Source organism: Setaria viridis, chromosome 8, assembly GCF_005286985.2.
Source record: "Setaria viridis chromosome 8, Setaria_viridis_v4.0, whole genome shotgun sequence".
Taxonomy (NCBI): Eukaryota; Viridiplantae; Streptophyta; class Magnoliopsida; order Poales; family Poaceae; genus Setaria; species Setaria viridis.
Window position 1 is genome coordinate 5,209,071 of NC_048270.2, and position 23,219 is coordinate 5,232,289.

A 23,219-nucleotide genomic window follows, 5' to 3' on the forward strand; every position below is an offset into this window, starting at 1 on the left:
TTCACGCGATGTAGAAAAACATTATAGCTACTTCAGACGCAACAAATAAACTGTCAAATTTTTAAACAAAAAAAAAATAAACTGTCAAATTAACATGATATGAAATAAAAGCAATGGAGAATGCTCATATTTTCGTCGTCTGAACATGAGCAGGGATGGACCCCCGCGTCGCTTCCCTGGGAACACGGGGGTGACCGCGCCACAACCACACCTTCCCCAAACCCTAGCCTGCGGAGGCCGTTGCCGCCGGTGATAGCCGGCGACGGCAATGGCCGGCAGTGCGCTGAAGCTGGGGCCACCCCTCTCCTCCTCCTCACTCTCTCCCCATAGCACCGCAAGTTGCATTGGTTGTCATGCCGCCACCATTGTGCGTCTCTCAGTCCGGCGTCGCCGGATTCGCCCGTGCGGATTCATCTTCTGTTAGCTTGGATCTGCATTCCCTCAATGGGGTGGCCTCCTCCTTGTTGAAGATCGACTGCACCTTCATCCACCACTGTTGGCGTCTCCCGGATCGGATCCACCACTCCCTGCTCGGGTGGTCTTCTCGTCATTGTTGGCGGCCTCGTGGCCGCCGGCGGTGCTCGGCCTTTGGTCAGCTGGGTGGGGGGCCCTGCCGCCTTGTGCTCCAAGGGCCGTCACCGCTGCCTTGTGTTCCGGGGGCTGCTGGCTCCAGCGGCCACCTCTGGTGCCAGTCTTCCTCCTTCAGCTATTGCTTGCGCCGCCTGTGGAGGGGAGTTTGTTTGGTGTGGTTGCCGTCAGTTTGGGCACCGCTGCCAGCATCACCGCTTGTGTGATGCATCGTCGCCTTTGCTTCTGGGATATGCTCCCACCTGAGCTCTGCATTTGGACCTCATTTTCACTATGGTTTGCCATCGCCGCACTACTGTCCTTGTCTCTTGAGTCGCTTGCTAGGTCTTTGTAGGATTATTGTGCAGTGTTAGGGTTCGTTGGTCAGGAGCAAAAGGTCTGCCCGGCTTCTGCTGGTGCTGACAGTGGTTACAGCCATGGGCGTAGCTCACCTTGTTGGAGGCATTGTCGTGGTGACCCAGATCCCTTTGGTTTTGCTGGGTGAAAACTCTGGTCTGTTCTTGGACGGATGGACGACGGTGGTGTCTTTGACCTGCACCCTTGTTGAAGACGTCGTCTTGCATAACCCCCTGCATAGTACCTCCGTTGACCGTTTTTGTTGGGCAGTCTTAGCGTACAGCCATGGTGCTCATCTATCTTGCGGGACTCCGGTACCAATGGTTCATACCATTGTAGCTTCTGTTATGTTGGTGATTGAGTTTGGTGGGTATGCTGAGGAGTAATTCAGGTTGTGGTCCAGATCGACTTAGTACAGTTTCTACACAATAGAGATTCTCAGGTAGCACATGATCATTCTCTTGCAGAACGATTCTAACATCAAAGTTCCTAAGTAGACAAGTGATGTGAAGGATGGTTGATGTACGGACAAAATAAGTTTGAAGCAGAGACGTAGAAGAAGTTTGAAGCCTAGTCTTTCTAGCTCTCTTTTTTAATCTTCTAGCTTTCTATCTTTTATTTCTCAATTTTGAGGCTCGAAGTCTACAAGCTCCTGTAATGTGTGGCTATGTATATCCGCATGTGGATATAGAGGCCGGATTTCTATCCTTTATCTAAAAATATGTTCGTCGTCATGAAGGTAGAATTATATGATACACAAATTACACTAAGGAACATAAGATGGGCAGAGGATTTGGCTGCAGGAGTGGTTGGATTGGAATTTATGTATATGTGGGGGGAGAAGGGGATGATACTTAATTTGGTGGGGAAGACGAAGCATAGCAAGGAGGGCAAGCGAAATGAATATGATATTGTACGGTTATCTAATACAGAAGGAGGAGGGGGGAGGGGGTTGTCTTCCGAATTTGATTTGTGGGAAACGGGAAATGGCAGGCAGATGCAGTAGGAAGGGGCGGAACGAGATGCGACTTCCAAAATTGATTTGTGGGGAAGGGGAAATGGCGGATGCAGCATGAGGACGGCATGAGATGAGACTGGAATTATAGTTTGCGGGGAAAGGAAAATGACGGATGCGGTGGGAGGGGACGGAACGAGACACGACGGTGAAAGGAGACTGGAAGCGGAAACTGCTAGCTGGATTCCGATCGTCAGCGGTGGGGCTTGGTACGATTGCTAGACATCTGATACTCTGTCTGTGGGTGATGAGCTGAGGGAGGCAAGGTTTCTTTCATCAATTCCATGGACCGATCCATCATCAGCTGCTACTGCTGCTCGTGCTCGTGAGAGAGGGAGAGAGAGACGGATTGTCATGGATTCACCGGTGGAAAACTCACCTTTAGTCCTGATTGGAAAGACGCATAGGTCTCGAAAATCCAACCAGGACTAACTATTCGTGACAAAAGGCCCCTCTCTTTAATCCCGAGTCATTCACCCAGGACTAAAGACCCCCTTTAGTCCCGGTTGGTAATACCAACCGGGACTTAGAAAGGTTCAAAAAAAATGGGCACGCTTGCGCCGGCTCGCCCGCTCGCTCGCCGCCTGAAAGAAAGGGAGAGGAGGAGGAGAGAAATAAGCTATGGAAGAAGAGAGATTGCCTGCGCGAGAGAGAGTAATAAGCCCCCGGGACTAAGGGGCGCGCGAGAGAGAAATAAGCTAAGGAAGAAGAGATAAGGGAGGAGAGAGGATAAGGTGGAGAGAGAGGGGGGACTAAAGCTCCCAGTTGGTGAGGTGAGGCATTTAGTTTCGGTTGAAAATACCAACCGGGACTAAATTAAAGGCCCTCTTTAGTCCAAGTTGGAATTAGGCCTTTAGTCCTGTTGCTGTTTTCAACCGAGATTAAACACCTTACCAGATTCCCTTCATCCCACTAGCCATTACAACCGGAACTAAAGGATCTTTTTAGTCCCGGTTAATATTACCAACCGAAACTAAAGCCATTTAACTTGGGACTAAAAACCCTTAAATCCCGAGTCAAAGACAACGGGGGCAAAAACGTTGTTTCTACCGGTGATTCACGGGCACGGTTGCATGGCTCGTGAACTGATGATTGACGGAGAGAACCGCGTCGTCAAGTGCCGTGTTGGAAGGGGTGTGTGACTAGGAACCGCGGCGTAGGAAAATGCTCGCTGTCCCGCGAGATGGTACTACAGGCATATGTGAAAAATGCAACATTATTTAACCATGAGAAGGTATTGCTACTGCTGTAATGCATATGCAGGTAAAAGACGCGTTAAATTGGATGGAAACGCCGCTTTATTTTACACGTGATTGTGGATAATATATAGGATGCTATATTGCATTATTGCTATTGCTATAGCACACGGATACGCGTTGTTGAACACCGACCGAATACTGAAAATGAGCTGAAACCGTGTGTACATACTTGTTAGACCGTACTTCCTCCATTCTAAAATATAAGGTGCATCTCCAAAACTTTCCTCCATCCCAAAATATAAGGCGCGGTCACAACCTCCAAAACTAATGTTTGACTCTTAATATCTCCCATATATAGGGCCTGTTTGGATACCCTGTGTTAAAATTTAACAAGTGTTAAAGTTTTAACACTCTCAAATAGAGTGCTAAAGTTTAACACATTGGGGTGTTTGGATGATGTGTTAAACTTTAACACCTTTGGTGGGAAATGACTCCATTGCCCCCTCATTTATGGCCGGCGGAGAGAGAGGGAGGAGAGAGAAGGGGTAACCTGGGAAAAAGTGGAGAGGGGGACCACTTTTAACACCTTTAACAAGTTTTAACACCCCCTCCATGTGTTTATGAAAAATAGGGTGTTAAACTTTAACACTCCACTTTTAACACAAGTGTTTGGATAGGAAAGTGTTAAAAAGTGTTAAAAGTGGGGTGTTAAACTTTAACACCCCCTTCCCAAACAGGGCCATAATATAATGTTTATAGTAACAAAATTATAGCCATACGAAAGTACTTTTAAATATAAATCTAACGATATTAATTTTGTAAGATAAAGTTTTCATTATACAAGATTAATTGTTGGTCAAAATGTTTTAAGTTTAAATCTTAAATTACGTGTGTGCCTTGTATTTTGGGATAAGAGGGAGTATATATATCAAGCCACGCGAACCTAGTACGACGACATAGATAAACCGCATCCATTTGGAACATCCATAGCGTGTCCAAGCCAAGCCGCCTCATCATTCTATCTTTTTTAAATCAGACATGTTGAGTGCCTCTTGAAATTTTCGAAGGGATTTGACAAAAAGAATAACGATGACCAGAACCTCAAGCCTTACATAACAACGATGTATATGTAACCTCACGGGAAAAGTCAAAAGGCATACAATGAAAGCCACATGGCAAACCAAACAAACCTCGAAAATGATCTATATGATCTCAAAGTGGTTGGATTGGCATCTAAGAAAGTATGCTTGGGCTCCGCTTGTGCCCATCGGCGTCAGTCTAGCCATCTATATGCTCCCTCCATCTAAAAATAGTATTCATTTTGACTTTTCTAGATACATAACTTTTACCATATGTCTAGACTAGACATCTATATATCTATATACATATTCAAAGGCTGTGCACCTATACAAGCCAAAACGAATAGTAATTTGGTATGAAGGGAGTATGTTGTACTGCGCTTGAGCCGCGACTAAAGGAGGAAGTCTTTGGTAGTGCATACTTTACTACGCGTATGTGAGAAGGGTAAATAAAGTTGCAGAAATAGCAAATACATGGAAAAGACATGCTGTAGGAGTATTACATATGAAAAAGTTCGGTTGATATGATATACCCGCTAAGTAAATGATAAAAAGTTCCACCAGATATTATTAAAAAAGAGCCGTCATAGGGCAACTAGCTAATTGGCAAAAACCGCATATACACTTACATATTTCGTATAATTTTATAATTAAGTTTGCCATGACGTGATCAGCTATTAAAACTACTATGTCAAGCCATTTCAGTTCAGCCTACGATGACATGGACGATGGATATGATTACCGCGTAAACTTGGACCACCTCTAGCGTGTTAAGCACGGGCCAAACCGCCTACCCCACTTTCTTCGTTTCAAATCAAACATAGTTTGTTTTATCAAAAAAAAATCAAACATAGTTACATAGAAAGTGTTATATTCCGTGCACGTCTCTCTTGAAATTTAAAAAAAAAATGCGAAATTAGAAAGACCACGGCTGAAAACCAAATGAAAAAACCTCGTAGAGAAAGTCAAAAGGTGCACCCACGAAAACCAAATGGCAAACTACCAGGCAGGCCCGCGACAATGACATGCTCCCCGAAGTTCTTGGGCTGGGCTTGGGCCTATAGCTTTGATGGTCTAGTTTTGAACACGTCCGTCTCTCTTCAAATTCACACGAGATGAGAAAAGAAGTCCCAGAATAGCAGCAAGAAACACAAATCTGCTTCAACCGCAGGGTACGGGATGCTTTCTGCTCGAATTAGACAAAGTTCATGATTCTCGCTCTGTTGTTTTGTTTCATAGCCTCCCCATAACAATTAATTTCATGACTCGTTTAGAATTGGAAACAGAGCCAAATGAGTTTCATCAACCACTGGATGTGGAGAGGAAGGTTTTGTCAAATTTGATAGTATTTTCTTCAGCATTGTCTATTCTGTACCGGTTTATGTTTTTCTTAATGTAAATTAGGTATAAAGATGCCCACAGGATTTATTGGAAAGAAAAAACAAACTCCCGCTGTACTGAAAAAAAATGGACCCTTAAAAGATATGTTTTTGACTAATAATATAATGATACATGATAAACTAGAGTAACAAAACTTGTGAGTTAAAAATACCATCGTAATACCAGAAGAAGCCTAGCTAGCCAATACCCGTAGATAACGAGCTTTGCACAGTGTATGGGAACCAAACAAACCGTTTAATTGTCCATGCTAGTTTCAAAATGACCAGGTCATTAACTAATTGGATGCATCACAGAATGTCTTCATGAATGATTTTCAGTTTTATTGCTATCATTTATTGTTTTGTTTTAGACTAATATTACAATGATAACTCAAAACACTAGGTGAGTGTGTTAAGGGATTGTTCTCTGCATCTGGTACTGAAGTGTTCTTGTCAGGAACTCTCTAGGGAATAAGTACGCCGAATGAATGATTTATTAGTTTATCTCATATGACAGCACAAGAGGTTGCCCGCTGCCCTGCTTACATAGAAATTTCATTTTAACTTCGAATTAACGTGGAACCTGTGCCATTCTTTGCTACACATTTCAGTTTAGCAAGACCTGTGAAGCTGGGCCCTATTACACCCACATATGCTTTCCTACTGAAGAGAACAAACTTTATTCATTATCAGTATCTTTTTACATCAATTCTTCATGTCTTCCTAGTCAAACATATGTTAGTTTGTTTCATTGAACTTCATTGTTATAATCAAGTATACCCATCTGTTTCTTTTTTCTTTCCCTTGAGAAAATCAATCATATACTTTGTAAAAATTTATGAGAAAGACCAGTAGGCATGCATACTGGTGATGCAATGTCAGCCAGACCATGATGATATTTGCAAGTGGATTCTGGTATAACGCACAGTAGGGAGCATTTCAGTTCACAAATGGTTTTAACAAGAACAAAATAAGATATATATACCGTGGTTAAAATGTTCATTGGCAGAATGTGCAAATGAATACTCATCTAGTCACTCTCTAACCTGCAATTAACAAATGCGGTTGAAAAAACAAACTCTCTCTAACCAGCCACACCACGATCGCGGCCAGGAACAGCGTCATCATGCTCGACATGAAAACGGCGTAGAAGAGGCCCACCGCCTGCCCCTCGCTCCGGACGGCTGGAGCTGACGGTGTCCGTCGTGCGGAACGTCTCGCTGCTCGTCTGCTCCTACCTCGGCTTGCGGACCTACACCTTATCGCGCACAATGGGCGCCGCCGCCGTCTTCTTCCGCGCCACGTACGCCGCCATGCTGGCCTCTTTGCCGCCGGCATCCTCGTCGGCCCCGTCGCGGGGGCGGCCACCGCGGGTCTGGGTGTACTGCCTCGGGACGGAGTGTTGGAGTTGTTCCAAATTCACTCTAGGAATAAAGGCCGACCTTCCCGACCCCTGACGCTCAGGGTCGGGCGAGGTGGAGCGTCTCCCGACCCCTGGACTTTGGGGTCGGGCGAGGCGGAGCGTCTCCCGACCCCTGGACTTTGGGGTCGGACGAGTCGAAGATCCACCCTCAAGGGGTCAGGTGCATCTGACCCCAGGCTTGGGGTCGGGCGAGGCGGAGTTACAGGCGCATCCGACTCCAGGAAGAAGGATCCAGGATCAGACGAGGAGGAGTTCCATCCTCGCACGGGACCAAGAGTCCGTACAGCTCAATACCCCCTGTCTAGGGTTTCGGTACTATATATATATATATACACCCTTGCTAGGGTTTCGAGATATAGAAGAAGAGAGAGAGATTTATCAGATTCTCTTGTAAGCCGCCATAGGCGTGTAACCCTAAACTCTTGAGATAGTGAGATTGTTACCGGCTGGTGCCCGTGGTTTTTCCCTTTCACATTGAAGGGGTTTTCCACGTAAATCGTGTGTCTCCTTTGCGGTTTGATTCTTTACTTCATATTCCATACGCCGTTCATAACACGGAGATGATGGCCATGGCGGCGTTCTTCGGCTACATGGTCGCCGTCAACGCTCGCTGCAAGGATATCTTATTAAGGTACTACGATGTGCTATGGATTAAGCAATGCTGCAAATTAACCAGCCGTATATTTACTGGATTGTGTTTATTTATTTAACTCAACAACAGAGCGTTCATATATTTTTGCTTTGTGTGTCATGGACAGGGAGGGAAGGCGACAGCTATGCCTGGCAGACCTAGGTGATGATGACGATAGTGCCGCCGAGGCCACACCGGGAACTGATGTTGGGGGAGCTAGCGCATGAGGGTGCATGCCAGCTTCATCGTCCTCGACAGGAAAGGATGGTTGAGCTCAAAGATACTGCTTCGACTTTCGACGAACACCATCGCTCTCATCATTCATAATCATTCGTAGGCGTTAAGTTAGAAGAGCACAGCGTGCCTTGGTCGCTCGATCAGAGTTTTGGGTATCTTGCATCGAGGGTCGATCCTGCAAACGACTGTGGTCACTTCACTTTGTGCCTCTGCGCTGAAGAGCAAACTGTAATGTGTATGCCCTTGTGATGCATTTCAATTTCATTGCCTGTCACCGTCGCTTGGTGCGCCCCTCCGGCCAGAGCGAGACGCAGATGTTGTGACCGTGGTCGATCTAGGCCGCATTCATGTTGATCATGTTGGAAAACACCAACGTAGCGAATCTATGTTGTGCTCCACGGATTGTTGAGATTACGTGCTGGCTTTTTGTTACAGATAGGGGTGTTGTAAACCAATTCTCAGTAAATTGCTTGTAAACCACGCCGAGGGTGATTCCCGGCTCATATAAACACGTAGGGTGGCCCTTAACAGGGTACAACGCCTTCATCCAATTTTACATGGTACATAGAGCCAACCTCAAATACATCTATAGATGGTAGTCAATGGCGAGCTCGCCGTCCCTCTCGGATAGCACCGCTTGGACATCCCATCACGGAGAAGCTCAGTCGCCACAACTTTGCGCTCTGGAAAGCGCAGATCATGCCCGCCATTTGGGGTGCCCAGCTAGAGGGCTTCCTGGATGGCACGGCTGCCGCACCTCCCAAGCTGATGGAGGTACTCGTCAATGGCAAGAAGATCCATGTGCCAAACAACGCCTATATCAAGTGGGTAGCGTCCTGATCAGCAAGTGCTGAGCTACCTACCTCCTGGCATCGATCTCCAAGGAGATCCTCACCCAAGTCACCACCAAGAAGGCGGCGACAGAAGCTTGGAGCAGCATAGGCGCGTTCGGTGAGTACCAGGCTCGCCTCACCATGACGCTCAAAGGTAATCTTTCCACAGCTGGTTACTTGGGCAAGAGGAAATCTTTTCTTGAACTGGACGTCGGCTCCAGCACGATATCACACGGCTTGGCCACCTGATGACATGACCCAATCGGTCTGCTACACACGCTCAGTATTTCTCCTTCAGTACGAAGCACATTCGAAACGGTATCATATATACACTACGGGAAAGCTCAAATTTGCCGAGTATTTTTTTGTTTGCCGAGTGTTTTTGGATCGACACTCGGTTTGCCGAGTGTTTTTTGGCACTCAGCAAATAAATAATTTTTTTTTCTCCTCTCACCTTGAAAAATTTTCTACTCCCCAATACAACATGGTACTCCTATCAAAATTTGGTATATTTTTAGATTTGTTTGCTATATTTAATTAATTAATTGTATTTGAAGAGAATTTTGGTATTAGTCAAATTTGAACTGCAAGTGATTCAAATTATAGAATAAAATGAGTAGAAAATAATATTTATGTTATTTAGCCCAGTTTGAGGCCTTACCCGTGAAATGAAAAGAAATTTTGAACATCCTGTGGCTCCAGCGTGGTGCCTGGTGGTGGCCGGACAATTGTGGCGGCCGGTGATTGTTTTTTTATTTTTTCTGAAAAATGTTGCCGAGTGTTTTTGGGGCACTCGGCAAAGTTTTGCCGAGTGCCCGACAAAAAATACTCGGCAAAGTTTGTTTGCCGGCAGATTTTTCACCGTGTGCCATTTGCCGAGGGCAAACACTTTGCCGAGTGTTTTTAGGATTTCGCCGAGTGCCTGGAGCACTCGGCAAACCTCCTGATTCCTGTAGTGATACTCACAAACCCGCCGTGAGTACACATTTTATAGTACACCTGCAAATACACCATTTCAATTGTTAACTAACTCCTCAAACTCAGGTGTGTAACCAGGTCAATGCCAGATTACAGTAACCAGGTCAATGCCAGATTAAAGTAACCAGGCCAATGCCAGATAACAAATGTTTCCTTTGCATGGAAATATCAATCAACTCCATTAAGATGCAACAAAGCCTTACTATCGGCATGTTCGCTTCAGCTTATTCAGCCGGCTTATCAGCCACCAAACAGTGTTCTCCTCTCATAACAAATCAACCGTTTCAGCTTTTCAGCCAGCTTATAAGCTGAAGCGAACAGGCCCTATGAATTTGTTGGATCTGGCACAGCCACACTTATTCTTATAAATCAGTGGGTACAAAGGAAGCCTAATCCTTTAGAACTATGCACCTCCTGGACCTAGGCCACCTTGTCTATTAATCAAAGACACTGCTGTTCATATATTTCCACTGTCTGATCTTCTAATTAATACCTAGTTAATCAACTTGTAAGGTTACTAGCTGAGGTAAGTAAAGTAAATGATAAAGTGTCTCTGGTCCAAGGCATACATAGACAGTTCTTGGAAAGCTATAGTCAATCAGTATAATCATATCCACAAGGTAACAGATGACACTGCAACCAAATCAAATACAATAGGTAACTCATTAGGTTAGTCTCGGTGCAAGGTTTCATTGCGTGATTTCCAATAGTGCCATGTCATCTAATAATCATTGAGCTAATCAATGAAGCTAAGGGGGGTGTTTGGATATCAGGTGCTAAACTTTAGCCGTGTCACATTGGATGTTCGGATGCTAATTAGGAGGACTAAACATGAGCTAATTATAAAACTAATTGCAGAACCCCCTAGGATAATTTGCAAGACGAACCTATTAAGGCTAATTAATCCATCACTAGCAAATGGTTACTGTAGCACCATATTGTCAAATCATGGACTAATTAGGCTTAATAGATTCATCTCGCGAATTAGACTCCATCTATGCAATTAATTTTATAATTAGCCTATGTTTAATACTCCTAATTAGTATCCAAACATTCAATATGACATATGCTAAACTTTAGTAGGTGGGAGCCAAACAGGTCCTAAGTCTCTCAATGCAAAGTTTCATTTCACGATTTCATATGTTAGCATATCATTTAAATTTTTCATCTAAGTGATCAATGGGAGTTGATACATGTGTGGAGATGAAACTCAAATCCTCTCAATGGAGTTTCATTCTAGTTTCATGGCTGTGTACACCTAGTTTCATCTCCATGAAACCCAATTCTTCTCTTTCCTCTTAAATTCCATGCCATGTCATCACTTTTGCCTATGTAGCATGTCATTTAATGAGAATGAAACTCATGTGAAACTTGCATTGAGAATGACCTTACAAAACAAGCAAATCGAAAAGCATTTTACTATTTTAATGACAAACTAAAAGCCACGGCCTAAAGTTGCTTATGGGTAGGCACTTGCATGTAATAGTAGAAGAAGCTAATAACCTGGGGTGGCAGCCGGATTTATATATTTAGGGCCTGTTTGGCAGCACTCCACCTCATAAAAATAAGCTCCACTCCACCAGCTCCACGTTTTCGTAGCTCCACTCCACCAACTCCAATAAAATATGGAGTTGCTGCACGTGTTTGGCTGATGGTGGTGCTCCAGCTCCAAAAACATAAACCCTTATTGTAAATAGTCTATTTTACCCTTTGTGAACGGCCCACCTGTCATACTTATCAATTATCATTCAACACAGAAATACTTTCTTCGATGTAAACACAGGATACCGTATAAATCGAGTCACTCTGAAAAGTTCTCTTAGTAAGGTACATCATGCCATCTTCCAGCATAATCCATGACACAGAAAAGAACAACGAGATGACAGCCACGGCAGCCCCAACTGCATTTGCGCTGCAGCCTAGGCCTTGGAGCCATACGGGGCAGTGGCGCCACCCCCAGGGTGCACCCTGCTGCGCACGAGGAGGAAGCCGAGCGCGTGCCCGGCCACGGTGGCGAGCAGCACGCCGCCGTTGAAGGACATGACGGCCAGCATGACGAGGTACGCCGTCCCCATCCTTGCGGCGTGCGTGGCCGAGGATGCCGGGGCGCCGCGCTCACCGTCACGGCCCGTGCCGGCAGCGCCACGGCGGGCGACGTAGCACGAGGTCACGGCGAGCGCCTCGGTGAGCACGGCAAGTGCGAGCATGAAGAGGAGGCACAGGATGATAGGGTGACGGTGATCTCGGACGCGATTGAGTACATCCAGGAGCTGGGGAGGACGGTGGAGGAGCTAACTCTGCTGGTGGAGAAGAAGCGACGCTGGATCGAGCTAAGGGGGGCGTGGTGGACGCGATGCTGGTGGAGAGCTCGGAGGGCGAGGTGGTGCCGCCACCGCCGGCCGTGCAGCGAGGCCCGACGCGTAGGGGCGGGGTGGAGGGCTGGCAGCCACGGCGACAGGTGGATACGGCGGCGCCTGGCCAGGCTGGGGGCGGCGCGGGTGGGCGATGGTGCGGGCGGGCAACGGCGGCGCGCCATTTGGCAGGTTGGGGGCGGAGGAAAGGCTGTGTACCGAGCGATAAGGAAAAAAATAGAAACAAACCGTTATCCTATGTAAAGAGTGGCATTGTGGGTAAATACATCACTGCTCCATGGGAAGGTCTAAAACTGGAGTTTTTGGAGCACCCCTTGAGGTACTCCAGGAAAAACGTGGATCTAACCTCCTGCTTCACCTTTTTTCTGGAGTCGGAGTTGCTAGAGCTGGATGCGTTTGGCTGCGATTTTTTTAGAGTTGGTGGAGTGGAGTGATTTTTGCTGGAGTGAAGTGCTCCCAAATAGGCCCTTAGATGGATTCATATACTTGGAGATTCTACTAGGGCAACAGATGAGACCAAAGTCAGAATACTGGTTTTGAACACCAAAGTAAGCCGTAGCTTTAAGCCTGCCTCCATTCCTCATGTCAACACCAAGAATCCATGCCTTGGGGTGCCTATTTTTCTCCTTGGCCACCAAATAAACGACATCTTCACCGTTGATGCAGGGACCAGGGAGAGGGCTGGTACATCGAGAGGTTCTGTAGGTCTCTCTTCTCGTTGCCCCGTGCCCTACGCAGCAATCCAGAGTCCTCAAGAAACCGTGAGATCGCCGGGTCGTCGTCGAACTTGATCTCGGAAGCCCGGACCATGGATTCCTCGTGCCAATCCTCCACAGAGCTGGTCATCGCCCTGTTGCTCCATGCGGTGATCGCCCAGTCATCCACTCGGAAGCAAGGCACCCCCGTCTATTGGTCCAGGCCGGGGAGACGGACGTCAGTGATGTCCAGGTGGACGAGCTTGAGGCAGCCCTGGCCTCCAATGAAGGTGATGCGGCAGCGTTGCGTCGGGTTGCCAATTACCCGCCAGCTGTTGTAGCTGATCTCCACCGATGGCCATGGAAGCGGCACGCAGCAGAGGGAGGGGTTGGGGTCCAGCACGTCGCAGAGCAGGATGCTGTGGTACAGATCGGCCCAGCCCATGGTGCCCCCGTCGCCGGCGATGGCGGTATCATGACGTTGACAGTGCTCTCCCTGCGGTGCCCGTGCCACCACCACCGCCGACAGATTGCGGCTGCTCCAGGTTGAGATGTCGGAGTGGAACTATGGCGGAACCACCCAATTTAAACCGGCTGAAATGTGCTGACCATCATCTTAATGGTTAATTTGGTCACACACACTTAAAACGGTGTAATCCGACGGTCCGTCCGGTCAAGCCCGATTCAACCACTGAGTACCTCGATCGAAAAAATATGCAACAAGTCTAACACGAAGGTGAGCGCAGATGATACAACATGGTATTTCAGTTTACAAACATACAATTCATAATTAATTTACAAACCGAGTTTGAATTCATAAAAGATTACAAGCTAGAGTTCTTACATAAAATACAGCGGAAGTCTAAATGATAAAGCACCAATAAAGATACATGACGACATGAGTAGCCCGCCACATGTCATACAACATTTAAAGATCAAAGAAGAGTATACAAGTATATCATTATCTACACAAGGAAACATAGAGTTTTCATGTAAGACATAACATTATCAAACTAAGCCAATAATATTTCAGTAACTTTGGTTGCAGCATAGTATGAATATCAGGTCCTAAATAAACGATTTAGTATGTCATCATGGCAACAAAGGTAAAATATGCTTATGAGTGAACTATAGCAATAACATACTAGAGGCCAAATAAATGACATATACAAGCAACCATAAAGATTCTGCTAGCAGACTTTTCAGGGATGAACATGCTACTAATAAAGAGCATAAAGAAGAATTTGTGGGCCTACAAAACCTAGCACCAAGCATCTTTAATAAATAAACTAACTTTCAACATGAATAAATATCCAGGAAGCTTCTGTTGGTATATGAACATGACAGATTTATAGGAGCTTTACCCTTACTCAAGCAATCTACTGCAAAAAGTTTAGCATGATTGGGTTACTACAAAATTTATTATAAATCAAATATGGTTATACTAAAGATATGAAGAATGATTTATAACTAGAGAGTTCTATCATCATTTTAGTACTACAAACTTTCCAGAATAGTTTTCAACCCTATTATATACTATTGTTAATTTATTAAGATTTTATGAACGAGAGAACTATTTATTCCAAAATAAGGAGATTAAACAACATGCATTTTAATAAGCAACAAAAACACATGTTTCAAAATGAAGCGTCCCCACATAAGTAGAGATTAAATGTGATACAAATATCAATTCCAGAAGGCTCATAACACATTTATTCAACCGATGGTTCATAAACCATACAACTCCCAAGGGAGTGAGCGCGAAAGCCATGCCGAAACGATAAGTAAATAAATAACAACAGCGAGCCAAGCTACTGTCAAGAGACAGCACTCGGGACTACACGATAACGGAAGCATTCTACAAAGGCCAACACCACAGGCAGTGTTGGGTGCAGAAGCGACCTCCTACTCAAGATCCTCGGCGATGAAGTCCGGGTCTTCCTTTGAAGGAACAAAACAAGGGTGAGTACAAAAAATACTCAACAAGTCCAACCCCATTCAGGGGGGGATACAATCAAGAATATGCACAGGATAAGGCTAAGGTTTATTTGCAATGAAGCTAAATTTTCAACACATGCAAGGGCTCATTTTCCAAAAGAGTCTTCGCAAAGCACTTCTTTTAGTAACCGAATCATTAAGTGGGGTTGATCCTACATAAAGGATCTAAGTTTTAATACTACCGGACTTCTCGTTCGCAGTAGCTCATGGCACAACTGCCGTACACTTCCAAAATCTAACACATGCCATGAAAACCATCCATCTCCAAACACTAGTTATGTGATCAAGCCGTAACTCGTCCAATGCCGTGGACACAGCTACCCAGATAGGTTTTAACTCCGCAGAGGTTGTACACTTTTCCCACAAGTAGGTTACCGCAGCACGATCACCTTAATGCCGGTGCAGATCCTATCAAAGCCATTACCCACCTTAGCTGAGACTGACTAGTCAACACGGAAGCAACCAAGGGGTTAATGACCTACCAACAAGATCTTAACCGGGATCTAACTTCACAAAGTTCTAGGTCTTAACCGAGATCTAAGTTCACACAGTTCTTACTCCTTCTCCATGGTCTCCCGTTGCTCACCAGCTCTCCTGATGACTAATAGACTAGCTAGTAGGATTTATGCTAAACCGTTGCCACATACAACGGTCGAGTGGTTGCACGATGATTGGGTTAGGCAAGATGACACATCAACTCGGTCCTTAATTTGTAACAAGATGGATATCTCCCAACCTTACTCAACCACAAAGGTACGAGCCCAACTTATTGGCATTTCACACAAGAAACACCCATCCATCTCATCATAGCATTCCTTTCCTTCATTTCTGGAAACCCATTTTCCCTTTTAAAAACACTCACACATTTATTCTTTAACGAAACATATTGTAGTCATGATTGAATTGAGTAACATGATCCTAAGCATTCTAGCAGTAATTATCATCCAAACAGAGCAAGTCATATTTAGAGATAATTATAGGACAATCAAGGAATAATCAAAGCAATAAAGGGGTGGCTATCTAACCATATTTCAGCGGTAAAACAATATGCAATTTATAAAATAGGCTAATAGGTTGTGTTTGAAAAACTAGGATAAATATGCATCAAAGGGTAAGATTGGACTTGCCGTCCTCAAAGCCTTCCAGGAGTTCTTGCTCGCGGTGCTGGTCTTCGAGCTCCGGCTCATGGTACTGGTCATCAAGCTCCTCCTCGGACTCCTCCTTGGGCACTCCACGATCTACGGCACACACAATTGGGCACACAATAAATAAAAGAAAAATAAAGTTTTACCCGTTGAGCTTGAACAGAGAACGTGAACGGAAATCAGGAGGAATGAGTATTTTCAAGGAGTCTAGAGATGATTCGGCGGGAATATATTGGAGGATGTCGTGGTCAAATCTGGGATTAATTGAAGGAAGTTTGGCGCATAAAATGACGAGATAACAGTGTATTTGGGGGTTAAAACAGGGCTTAGGACCAATCTGCGAGAATCAGGGACTTGTGTGTAATTATTTTTGGGAGGTGGAGGGGCTGAGAGCACCAGGAGGCAAGGTGCAGCAGGGGTGCAAGTGGGGCCGGATGCAAGAGTGGGCCCAGGTGCAGCAGGGAGGTGCACGGGCCAGGCGGCGTGTGCGTGGGAGCCTTGGAGCCTGGAAGCGGTGCATGCAGGGCCAGGTGCAGTGCGCATGGGAGCCAAGGAAAAGAAATAAAAAAAAGAACGGTGCATGCATGCATTCGGTGCGCATGCAAAAAGAAGCAAGGTGCTCGTGAGAGAAAAAGGGAGGAAGGGAAAATAAAAAGAAAGAGGAAGGGAGAAAAGAAAAGAAAAAAAGGGAAATAAGGAACTGAAGAAAAAGGGAGAAAAGGAAGGGAAAAAGAGAAGGAAAATGAGAAGAAGAAAATAGAGAAGCGGCGGCGATTGCGGGAATGGTCGCGGGTACGCGCGGCGATTTTCCGTCCGGCACGTGGCGTGATTCGCGGAGAGGAAAAAGGGGAACACGGATGGATGGCGGTCGGCTTCGGTGCCGGGACGGCGAATTCGCCGGGAAGGGAAATTTAGGAGCTCAAGCGGTAAAAAGATTTTGAGAAAATTTTAGCGAGTGATTTTGGTTGGTAAATTTTGTGGGCGTTACACAAAAGAACAAGTATTTTTACTAGATAGATCTGAGCATCGGGAAGCCAACAAAATTTATTTTGCATTTTTAACATTGTCCTATGATTTTATACGAATTTCCAAAGTTTCAGCCATTTCAACTAAAACTAAAATAGAAAAAGAGAAAGTTACTTTCGCATATAGGTCCTCGAAACAAAACTATCCTAGCGGATCTGCCCTTGCTTTTGTACTAAAGCCCCTGGATCTAGCACTTAGACCCCTTGAAGTTTTCCACCTCCGCAGTTGAACTTTTCTACATAACCCCCGTGAACTTTCTATTCCTTCGCAACTCGACCCTGCCCTCTTTCTTCTACCTTGGACCGGCCCGAGTGCCCACAGTGAGCGGTGGTGGCGCGGCCACGCTGGCGCCTCCCACCCCAATGACTACTCCGAGGGCTTCCCCTAGTTCAGGCGCATCATCTCCCCTACTTCTCTCCTCAACTTTCTAAACCTAGCCCCTACCTTGACTAGCAGCGGCCCACGATCGGCGGCGAGCTCGTGAACGCGCGTGGAAACTAACCTAAGAAAGCGAAGCAGCGAGTGCTAGGGCACCAGGAGCTCACCGTAGCTCCATTTGTGGGGTTAGTGGGGCAAGAGGAGGTCGGGAGGTGAGGGTTCGACGGTGAGGTGGAGCTCGGGCGGGTGGCGGCAATGGTGGCTACTGGAGCTTTAATCTCCGGAGACTTGGGCCATGGCGTAGGGAAAGAAGAGGTGGGGGAGGTAGCTGGAGGGGTTGAGAAGTGGTGGGCGGTGGTGATTGGAAAATGGTGAGGGTGAGTGGGAGGAATCGGCCGGTGGTGGTGACTGCTCGCTTGGCTCGTTTTGTTCTTGCACTTGGTCGTGGCGTGGGAGTGAAAGGAAAACGGAGGGTGAGACCGGCCAGCTGAGGAGAAGATAAAGCTGAGGGCATGGTCGTTAGTCGCCCTGGTGAGCAGTGGCAGCGCAGGTGCGACAGTGGCGGTGTAGGCGCGACAGTGGCAGGGACAGCATGGCGTGGTGCCAGCGGCATGGCGCGGCGGAGCAGTCGGTGACAGGACGGCAGCGTACGACGCGCAGGGGTTTGGAATGCATGTGTGGTTGACTACCGGGCCGGGCGGGTGGACGTAGGTGTGGCATGGTGGGGAACTTGCCCTGCCATATGTGGCAGATGCCACAGAGGTATGGGAGGAGGGAGAAGAAGGTAACAAGTGGGCCCGTGCTATTTTTCTAAAAATAACTTTCCTCCTTCAAAAGAGCAAGGTGGAGCTAGTCTAAAATTCCCCAAAAATACCTATTGGAAAGATAAAATCACAAAGAACTCAAAAGAGCTTGAAACAACTGCAAAGCTAAAATGGATTGCTCGAAATTTAAAAAGTAATACAGTTAAAATTGAAACTCCGCTGAATTTTTATCATAGCACACATCACCCAAAAATTATGGAAAATTCTGTAAATTCATCATTTTGCTTCAAGTATTTAAATAAAATAAAAGGTATACAGAAGTTTCTTCACCGTTTGAACAATAAATATCAATTTAACGGAGTTTAAACTGATACAATGACATGATGCTTATTATGCACTAATGAAGTTTTCTAATCCTAAGATTAACACCTGAGGTGTTACGGGAACATGTAGAGCTGGTATTGGTCGAGCAGCGTGGCTACGGGGACCAGCGCGGCGACGGCATAGTGGCCGTCGAGATGGGGGAGGAGGCTGACGTTGGAGGCGTCGAAGCAGGGGTGCGGGTGCCGGAGGAGCTCGAGCGACGGGCGGGTGGGGCTGGCGACGTGGTAGACGAAGTAGTCGAAGTTGGCGGCGTAGACAGCGTAGGGCCCGCTGCCCATGTTGACGCGGAGGAGGAGGCCATCGACTGCGCGGACAACGTCGGGGGCCACGGAGGGTTGAGGTCAGAGCTGTGGACGAAGAGCGTCGACGGCTGGGGCCGGCGCCTGAGGCGGAAGGAGACGTGGATGGGCTCCCCGTTCCAGGTGCGGTCCGTGCATGTGGCGGCGGCGCTGCTGGTGTGGATCCTGACGACGGCGTCGGCGTTAAGGAGGACGCGTGCGGGGCGTTGGGATCTGCAACACGGACGGCCACGGGAGGACGGCGCTGTGGTTGCAGCGTCGGTGGGCATGGTTTCGGTTGGAAGGAGGCGGTGGCCGATAGCCCTGGTGGCTGGTTGCGGCGACATCACCTTCACCTGCGCAGCTGCGCTGGAAGCTGTGGCTGGGTTACATTTGACACGGGCCAAAAAGGAAAGGCCAAGATACCAGATGAGTTTAATTGTGATTTCATACCCAAACAAGTTATTAGTTCAATAAAAAGGCAAGACGAAATCCATATAGCCTTAAAGTTTCGAGAGAAAAAATCCACGGCCTTAAAGTTTCAAAAAAAAAAACCACATCCTTAAATACATATCACAACTTCACAAGGGAGATCACGAGAGCACCGCGAACATGAACACTACTTCTTGTATATTAGTTGACCGATGTGTTATCTAATTGTCATATGCATATATGGTTCCCTCGAAAATTGTATAGTGCATCAGCAAAGTAAAATACTTTAATGGATTTCTGGTATGCTCGAAATTTGGGAGACAATCTTTGGAAGCTCCTAGCTGCAAAAAAAAACATGCCACATGGAATGATTGACTATGGATATACTAATTCTTTACCGAGTCCTGGCGACATAATGCTGCCATAGCCGAGTGCAGTTCGCAGGGTATCAACTCTTGACAAAGCTTGTCCCGACTGTTTCTGACACTCGGGAGCTTTGCATATGGTATCATAATCAACTCCATCGCACCAGCTTCATGTGATTCTTCAACATCATTGCCAACTGTTATAGCATACCATGAAACAAACATAAATACTTGATGAACTAAAAAGCATGTGAAATACTTATTACTTTCTAAAAGGAAACAATAATTTGATGAGATTCAGCATATCCTTCCCTAAAAGTAGCCTCAATTTCATTATGCAGTTATCATGGAATCTTCAGATAGAAAACATTTAATCATGTCACACTCTGGATTCAACGAGGAACGGTTAATCTCAATTCTCAACTATATAAAAATAGATAACATTTAATATTGGTGGTACACAAATAAAAAATTGTTTGCTATTTCCATGGAAACATCAATTCCATTAAAACACAACGAATCCTTACTATGAATTTGTTAGATCTGCAGTGTCACACTTATTCTTGTATTGATATCTTAGGATTCATCACTAAAACAGCGAGTACAAAGGAAGCATAATCATTTGAAACATGCACCTCTTGACTAAATGCTAGCCACCTTGTCTATTAATCAACACACAATGCTATTCGTGTTTTCAGATATGTCACTATCTGCTCTTCTAATTAAAATTAACATCTAATTGATGAACTTGTAAGGTTACTATCTCAGGTAGTATACTACACGATAAAGTGTCCGATCCGAGCCATATAGGCAGTTCTTGGAAAGCTATAGTAAAAGCAGTATAGTCATGCACATTGCACAGGAGAAGCAGATGACACTGCAACCAAGTCAAATACAATATACAATAAGTAGCTAATTAGAAAGCAGGCAAATCGAAAAGCAGTTTAGTGACAAAAGCCACGGCCTAAAGTTTGTTAAGCACATGTCACAACAGTGATAATTGTAATGCATAGACAAATAAGAACCAAGCAGATGAAGGACAACACAGATTCGGCATTTGCAGCTATAGTAGAGAAGCAGCTAATTACCTGGGCTAGTAGCCGGGTTTCCATACTTTGCTGGATTCATGTACTTGGAGATTCTACTAGGGCAATAGATGACATCAAGACCACAGTATCTTCGAATGCCAAAGTAAGCTGCAGACTGTAGCCTGCCTCCATTCTTCATGTCAACAGAAAGAATCCATGCCTTCGGGTGCAAAAACTTCTCCCTGGCCACCAAGTAAACGACATCTTCACCACTGATGCAGGGAGAGGGCTGACACATCGAGAGGTTCTGCAGGTTTTGCCACTCTGTTGCAGCCTCATTTTCCCGTGGTCTACGCAGCAATCCGGTGTCCTCCAGAACCTGTGAAATCGCTGGGTCGATCGCTATGCTTGAAGCTTTGACCACGGATTCCTTGTGCCAATCCTCCAGGAAGCTGCTCATCTCCTTGTTGCTCCATGTGGTGAGCGCCCAGTCATCCACTCTGATAGAAGTCAACCCTGTTTCATCATCAATTTCCGGAACACATTCCTCAGTGCTTTCCAAATGAACAAATCTGAGACATCCCTTGCCTCTGATGAAGGCGATGCCGCGGCGTTGCGCCGGGTTGCCCAACTCGAACCCCCACCCGTTGTTGTAGCTCATCTCCACCAATGGCAAAGGAATCGGCATGCTGCGGAGGGAGGGCTGGCCGACGAGCACATCGCAGAGCAGGATGTCACGCCAAAGATCGACCCATCCCATGGTCCCACCTTCACCTCCGATGGTGATCACGGTGGTTGTATGGTGGTGAACAAGCCGGCCACAGTTCCTGGGAATTTTCACCGGGAAGTCCTCCAGCGGCGCGTCCACCGACAGCATCCTGCTGATCCAGGTCGAGGTGTCGGAGTGGAACAAATGGAGCTCGAACTGGTGAACGGTGCCCGTGAAATTCAACGCGGCGACGGTGTAATGGCCATCCGGACGAGGAAGGAGGCCGGCGGAGGAGCTGGAGAGGTGGGGGTGCGGGCGCCGCAGCAGCTCGAGCGACGGACGGGTGGAGTCGGCCCGGTAGACGAAGTAGTCGTAGTCCTTGCCACGCGAGTCACAGGGCCCGGACCCCATGTTGACGCGGAGGAGGAGGAGGTCGTCCACCGAGTAGAGGATCTCCGGGGGCAAGGACCGGTTCAGATCGGAGCTGTACACGTAGAGTGTGGACGGTTGCGGTGGGCGCTTGAGGCAGAAAGAGACCTGGATGGCCTTCCCATTCCGGGTGCGATCTTCGGCGGTGGTGCTGCTGTTGTGGATGCCGACGACGGCCTCGGTGTTGAAGAGGACATTCGCGGGGCGTCGGGATCCTCGACGCGGACGCCGGGAGGACGACGCCTTGGTAGTGGACATGGTTTCAGTTGGAAGAGGCGGTCTGCTCCGGTGGCTGGGTGCGGTGCGGCGGGATAGCAGATGGCGGCGCCGGAAGCAGGGGGGACGGATGGTGACACAACGGGCCGAAGATGAAAGGCCCAAGCACCAGGATGCGCCCCGCTGTCTTTTCACTCCAGGACCAACCCAAATGCTCCACTGCCCAACATTTTGGGTCGACTGTGCGAGCCCCTCAAATCAGTTCAGGCCAAGCGGAGCCTGCTACGTGCGCCGAGTCTCCAGGAGCAAATCTCGCGTTGTCTTGAGATCCTAAAAGAAGATGGTATAGAGCAGGGATCGGAGCTTCACAACCAGGCTATATATTTTCATTTGGGCAGAGCGCGGAGTGTCGGACCACGTTCATGGGGTTAGACACAAAAGATGCCCGATTGAGTTGGATCAATTTCTACTGGAACATGATGCACAAGAAGTGATGGTGCCCTGGTTATTTGTTAGCTTAGTTGCACTTGTGTTGTGTTGAACATTGAATTTAGCTTCTGTAATTTGTAGACGAGGTTGAACCTTTCTATGTGCTCCGAGTTGAACATTTTTAAGTTAATGATCGTTGAACCTTTCTCTGGTATGTTAGTGGTTGTTTCTGTTCAGGTGTATCTGACTGTTGACCATTTCCATTACTAAGTTGTATCTGTTCAGTTGTACCTCCTAGTTTTGTTGCTAAGTTACTTTGAAGTTAAATTACGTTCCATTTGTTTGCAAACTAGTTGTACCTCCTCTCAGTATACAGAACGTTGTTCACCTTGTCTTATAAGCTGTGTTTTCATTTTCAACAGGTACTTGAAGTATGAGTGGTGCAGAGGAACACAACAGTGACACCGGTAGCGACAGCAGCTCCGTGTTCGATATGAAATGTTTAGGAGGAGCTGCAGCCGCATATGAGGAGCTTCGCAGCATTCATCGGGCTAGACGGAACCCGCCTGTTAAGCTGCCAGTTGAGCTGCCACGCCTGACGGGTCGGCAGTGGGTGGAGCTGAACCTCCGGGACAGGAGGCGGTGCTACGACAATTTTCGTATGTATCCCGACACGTTCCTTCAGCTGCATGACATGTTGGTTAGCAATCATGGGTTGAAAACGTCGCAAGAGGTAGAATCTGTTGAGGCGTTAGCTATGTTTGTGTGGGCATGTGCGACACAGCAGGCGTGCCGTCAGATTAGAGAAAGGTTTGACCGGAGTTTGGACACAGTTAGTAGGAAGATGGCGCATGTGGCGAATGTAATGTATTC

At 46.7% G+C, this 23,219-nt stretch overlaps 2 protein-coding genes across 2 annotated transcripts; both read right to left on the minus strand.

Moving 5' to 3' along the window:
* Positions 1-11,617: 11,617 nt before the first annotated feature.
* On the minus strand, positions 11,618-11,905 carry LOC140220180 (copper transporter 6-like). The gene has a single exon (XM_072290214.1). It carries the CDS (start codon positions 11,903-11,905, stop codon positions 11,618-11,620), a length of 288 nt encoding a protein of 95 aa, XP_072146315.1.
* An 8,710-nt stretch (positions 11,906-20,615) lies between these two features.
* Positions 20,616-22,032, minus strand: LOC117834226 (uncharacterized). Its single transcript, XM_034713851.1, has one exon. It carries the CDS (start codon positions 21,957-21,959, stop codon positions 20,616-20,618), a length of 1,344 nt encoding a protein of 447 aa, XP_034569742.1. The 5' UTR covers positions 21,960-22,032.
* Positions 22,033-23,219: the final 1,187 nt, after the last annotated feature.

Excerpts from the sequence above, each read along its gene's own strand:
- LOC117834226 (XM_034713851.1), bottom strand. The coding sequence starts at position 21,959 with ATGTCCACTACCAAGGCGTCGTCCTCCCGGCGTCCGCGTCGAGGATCC.
- LOC140220180 (XM_072290214.1), bottom strand. The coding sequence starts at position 11,905 with ATGCTCGCACTTGCCGTGCTCACCGAGGCGCTCGCCGTGACCTCGTGC.